The following is a 5,600-nucleotide window of genomic DNA, read 5'->3' on the forward strand; positions in this document are numbered from 1 at the left end:
TCGTGAAAATAATTTTCGAAACAAATTTGTTTCCACTTCGTAGAAAATTTGTTACTTACCAAGTTGTAGAGCTCTTCTGGCAAATTGCTCTACAAACTTGATATTATGCCTGGCAATAGCTTACATTTGTTACTTACATTTAAGTACTTTCTGCACGACGTTTACAATAGCAAATAGCCTTGTATTGTGTTTTTTAAGAAATGTTTTTGCTGCTGGTCACCTTTTACCAAAATAAACTCATCTCATTTCAACACAAGTGTCTTGGCAATTTAAAATCAGGTCTGTGTCATTTGCATTTTTTGTATTATTTATTAACGAATATAAAAACAAAAGAACAATACCATGCAGTACTATACTGCTGTATAGTAACTAAAACAGACTTTTTCTTGATTTCTTTTTCTTGATTTCTGAATCAGATTCATATGCTTTGGTTGGTGAATCTAAAAATAAAGGTATGTTACAGTTTGACAAGTGGTTTAAATACATTCAATCAAACCAGTTGTATTTGGCCGGCCTACTATATATTTTATGTTTCTATGTAAATGCATAGTTCCACAGACAAGTAATAAAACATGCAAGCTTTAATGCAAAATCTTTTTTTGTATGTGTGTGTTTGATGTGATGAGTACCGAAGTCAGTTAAGATGGTAGCGGGCAGGAAAAAAGTGTTGATAGCAGCCAATAGTATAATGACCAATCCTTGAAATACCTTAACACCCCATAAGATGTTGCATCAGCAAAGTTTCACCCAAACAAATGAAATTATGATAGTTTAATTACCCTTTACCATAAACGATGGCCTACTTCAACACACCTTGACCCTAAAAATGCATGTACAGTATTGTAAATATTTGGCTGGTATACAAACCATATTCTTAGCATTGATTTAATAAAATACAAGTGTAAACATTACATTTTTGGATTCGAACTGCTGGATAAAACAATCCATCAGCCCATCTGGCTTTTATTTCATCGCCCAGCACAATTTGATGCAAATTCTTCAGTCTCTTTTTGTGCTTTGAACGAATGTCCTTTATGTTGTTAATATTCACAATCTCCTGGTCATCAAGGAATTTGACACGAATTGAATCTGCAAATATTTTTAATTTGTGGTTAAATGTTTTATGATGTTGGGTTTTTTCTTAATTTGATGTTCTTACCTGTAGCCTTTGCATGGTCAGCATGAGTCGCCCCCCTGCTCATCATTTTTTCAGCATCAGAAGGTCCTCCAGCCTTCATAGTGTCAGCATCAGCAGGTCCTCCAGCCTTCATAGTGTCAGCTTCAGCAGGTCCTCCAGCCTTCATAGTGTTAGCATCAGCAAGTCCTCCAGCCTTCATAGTGTCAGCATCAGCAGGTCCTCCAGCCTTCATAGTGTCAGCATCAGCAGGTCCTCCAGCCTTCATAGTATCAACATCAGCAGGTCCTCCAGTCTTCATAGTATCAGCATCAGCAGAACCTCCAGAGCTTACATCTGACCAAAATGACATCATAAAAATACCCCTTTACTTGTAGTTACTAATTACCAAAATTACAACTGTTAAAAGGGCACAATATCGCTTCACAAAAGAAGTTTTTTTGCCAAATAAAACTGTTATTAGTATGTTTTGTTATAAAACGTTTCTGTATGTTTATCAACAAACTTTTTACACACTTACTGATAATTGTAAAATTTAGTTGTCAGCTTGGTATAAAACATATGCTTTAATAGAAAAGTTGAATCCTTACTACTTACTTTCTGACAACAATTTTAATGCTTGTCTTGCATCTTCCACTAGCTCTCCCGGGTCAGTGATGTTGTAAAACCTTTCTGCCACTTCAACTGAATGTCCTTCAGCTCTTGCCACAGCTGCTTGAACTGTTTTGGGGGCTTTACTGACCTTTTTTGTAATTAATTTCCTAGTGTCAGTAACTGTTACTTCTTTGTTAAAACAAAACAAACTTATTTGTTTGTAAAGCTTATTAAATTCCGAAGCTTGCATTTTAATTGCCTGATTTTGCACTTTTAATGATGGAAATACTTTATCCTCTGCTGAAGGTGTTAGGCCTAGATATTTCCACAAATGAACAGAGGTGCACTTTAACTCTTGTAGTTCACTGTGAGATAGTACAATGCACCCCTGCCGTTTCTTTTCCTTTTGATCTGAAACCATGATTGAAAAGTTTTTGTTCTCTGTTTCTCCAGCATCGCGAAGTTCTGAGTGAGTCATGCCTGTTAGCACACATGATCTGCATCCTTGCTTGCAAATTATTTTTAGAAATAAATCAGATACTATCAATGATGTATCTTCTTTTGTCAAACTACCAGGCTCAGATTTCCTTAGTAAATTTGCCTTTTGTGCAGTTTCTTGTTTCTCATATTCAACAACTGCACTACCTGGAAACTGGCAATCTTTTAAATTTTTGGTTGCATTCGCCTTCACTATGCATTCTCGTTTTTCTTTTTTGCTTCTTTGCCTTGCCATCCATTGACTCACAAGAATAATCAATTTTCTGACATCCCTTTTATAAATCTTGCTATAGTATATCTGGACATACTGCAAAAAATTTTGAAAAGTAGCAAGGTAAGTGTATCTTGTGCTGTCTCTTCCACTGCAGTTTGCCTTGATTGTTAATTTTTTGTAAATTTTATCTGGAAATCTTAAGTTCTCCAAATCGTTGTCCAACAAGGCTCTGATCTGTCTGCAATATGTAGTAGCTGATTCTTTGCAGCATTCATTTCTTTTACCAAATCCCACATGGACAATTTCCTCTTTGTAGCATTCTAATATGTCGTTAAGTTCTAATATTTTTGGTATTGAACGTTGTTCTGCAACACTTAGCGGAAGTGTGACCTCAGGGTGGATTCTAGCCATATGACTTTTCAAGCCATATATACCTCTACCACACAAGTAGCAAATGAATCCCCTAAAATTTTGGTAACTTCCAGTTCTACTTTTTTTCGAAAAGCTGTCATAAAAAAATAGTTCTTGATTTACTTCGGGATGTTTTTTTCGATGGTGTGTAACATTTACATACTGCTTGAAGCAAAATGGACAATGCCTTTTTCTCCTGAAATCAGTTTGTTGCAAAGTCATATCATAATGTACAAAGTTTATGGGAAAAAAATCCACATACCTTTTATAGCCTATTGGTGAGCAGGACCTGCATGACAAAAAATCACATATTGCACATTTGTTTCCAGTTAGATACAGAGACAAGTCTAGCATATATTTATGAATATATTTGTTTTGCTAACAATCACTTATGCAAGTCAACCTGCAAAGCAGTGATTCTTAAACTGTGTCCCCTGGCACACTAGTGCTCCGCAAGAGATTTCCAATTTTAAAACTACAAACATTCTCTGGGTTAATAACAGATTGCAAGCAGGCATGACAACATTAAAAATCTATTTTTTGTTGCAAACTAGGGTTTTGGACAACTTTTGTCATGTTATCCTGCAACATAACCTGCGGAATGATAAAGTAGTTTGTAAATCAGACACATGCTTAAAAAGTTCAGGAATCACTCTAGAAAGATCTATTTAACCCCACCAGTGATAAGTTGTACTATACCTAGTATAACTTACGAAAATTAAGAAAGAAAAAGATTAATCATTCATAAAAATGTATGGCAAAGTTACTTTTTACCATTAGGGGTTTTTGTTTTGTATACACTTGTATTATTTCAGCCTGTCACTTACAATCCACTTGAAGAACTTGAGGATGCACTTGTTGAGAAGGAATGTTTTCTGCAACACATAACACCCATTAGTTAAACAATCAAATAAATTAATACATGATTCATTTAGCTAGGCAAATGATTCTAACAATTAAATTATTTCGCACATAATTCCATTCTGATATGACTACTTACTTTTGACGAAGTTTTCTTTGTTGTGCAATAGTTTCCAGCAAACTACTTTTCCTAAATGCATGTTAAGTTTAAGAGGAGAAACAAATTTACTATGTCATCAACATACCCTTCACTATCAGATTCTTTACTACTCTCTTCAGTGGAACTACAAGAACTTGAACCAGCACTAATGAACAAATATTTCAACATGTTCACACATTAACGCTTTGTGCATTTGTATATTGCTTACATACCTCTCAGAAACGCTACTGTCACTGGTGATTTTTGGCCTTTTCCTGTCATGTAAAAAAACCACAGTTTACAACAATGTCTTTTTTTGAGCTGATTAATGCGCCTGATGCTAGTTTTCTGCAATCTGGCAAAATGTGGCTAGAATCAAATGCGAATTATACTTGTAGTTAAGCATATTTGGTAAGAAACAAAGCAAAATCACTTTGTGTGATGCACATGTGCGGCCCTCGATCCAATTTTGACATTTATAATTGGCCCTACAGTAACAAAGGTTGCCCACCCCTGCTGTATGCCATAGAATGAATACAAAGCAGTAAAAGCACAAGTCACCTTCCTCTTTTTCCTCTCAATTCGGAGTCTGATGTCAACGTTGAGTCAGAACTAAATCAGATATGTGTTACAGGAAAGTGAACAAAAACAGCTATTAAAATGTAGCATTCACCTGTCTTCTTCGACTCTAGCTCTTTCATATTCATTCATAATGTTAGACACTAATGGTTACTTACTCGACCTTTCTTCTCAGATAGCAATCTCACCTCACCGACGTTTAGCACATACGCTTTCACTCGTACTGATAATTCAGGTAATCCAAAATCTTACAAAACCGCATTCAAATTCGACCATGAGACATTATAATATTAACCAATTGCATCCACAAATTTAAAAATGTATCAAAAAAGTTTATATCTTGCGTAGGAATAATTAGAGATGGAGTCGGATATAAAATATACATCAATCGTTGTTTTTTTTCTTTTACGTACCGCACGTGTAGATGCAGAATCCAAAATGCCAAAAAGCTACCAATACAAGAGGAGGCTAAAAAAGCAAAATTAACTGATATCACGACTAACTTTCAGTTACAATTTATTACAATTGACTTTTTTCTCAATCTCTCAATTTGTTTTCTGTGTCTGACCGCGCAAAACGACAGGCCGAACCAGAAACAGAAAGCACATTACATTTATCACAAGCACAAGGCAAAATTTTAAACATATCACCGTCAAAAAGAGTCACACCATATTATACCGAGTTCAGAAATAACAGAGTCATGACCACTCGCGCAATAGAATTTGGTCGCTTATTTTATACCTTATTGTCTCCCAAACACAAACGAATCAAGATAAAATGAAACGGTTTTCACGAGCCCACTTGGTACTGCAGTCAGATAGAACTTGCAAAGTTTTAGCTTGTTCTGATCAGTAAAACAGAATTAACAAGCGCACATCGTAAGTATTTTCGAGTCATGACCGCTCGCGCAATGGAATTCGGTCGCTTATTTTATACCTTATTGTCTCCCAAACACAAACGAATCAAGATAAAATGAAACGGTTTTCACGAGCCCACTTGGTACTGCAGTCAGATAGAACTTGCAAAGTTTCAGCTTGTTCTGATCAGTAAAACAGAATTAACAAGCGCACATCGTAAGTATTTTCGAGTCATGACCGCTAGCGCATTAGAATTTAGTCGCTTATTTTATACTTTACTGTCTCCCAAACACAAACGAATTAAGATAAAAT

At 35.4% G+C, this 5,600-nt stretch overlaps 1 protein-coding gene across 3 annotated transcripts; it reads right to left on the reverse strand.

Annotated features, from left to right (window-relative positions):
• Positions 1-289: 289 nt before the first annotated feature.
• LOC145239390 (uncharacterized) lies at positions 290-4,938 on the reverse strand. 3 transcript variants are annotated; one of them, XM_080102706.1, is made up of 11 exons: positions 4,526-4,936; positions 4,414-4,464; positions 4,086-4,127; positions 3,959-4,018; positions 3,853-3,903; positions 3,680-3,727; positions 3,115-3,141; positions 1,733-3,048; positions 1,160-1,471; positions 913-1,089; positions 290-440 (listed from the first exon to the last, which is right to left on the reverse strand). In XM_080102706.1, exons 1-11 carry the CDS (start codon positions 4,561-4,563, stop codon positions 370-372), a joined length of 2,193 nt encoding a protein of 730 aa, XP_079958832.1. In that variant the 5' UTR covers positions 4,564-4,936; the 3' UTR covers positions 290-369. The 3 variants fall into 3 exon arrangements, with proteins under 3 accessions (XP_079958832.1, XP_079958838.1, XP_079958847.1); XM_080102712.1 differs by lacking the exon at positions 3,959-4,018 and having other exon boundaries at positions 4,526-4,938; XM_080102721.1 differs by having other exon boundaries at positions 3,959-4,127; positions 4,590-4,937.
• Between the last annotated feature and the right edge of the window lie 662 nt (positions 4,939-5,600).

The sequence above is a fragment of the Phallusia mammillata genome, chromosome 1 (assembly GCF_965637545.1).
Source record: "Phallusia mammillata chromosome 1, kaPhaMamm4.hap1.1, whole genome shotgun sequence".
Taxonomy (NCBI): Eukaryota; Metazoa; Chordata; class Ascidiacea; order Phlebobranchia; family Ascidiidae; genus Phallusia; species Phallusia mammillata.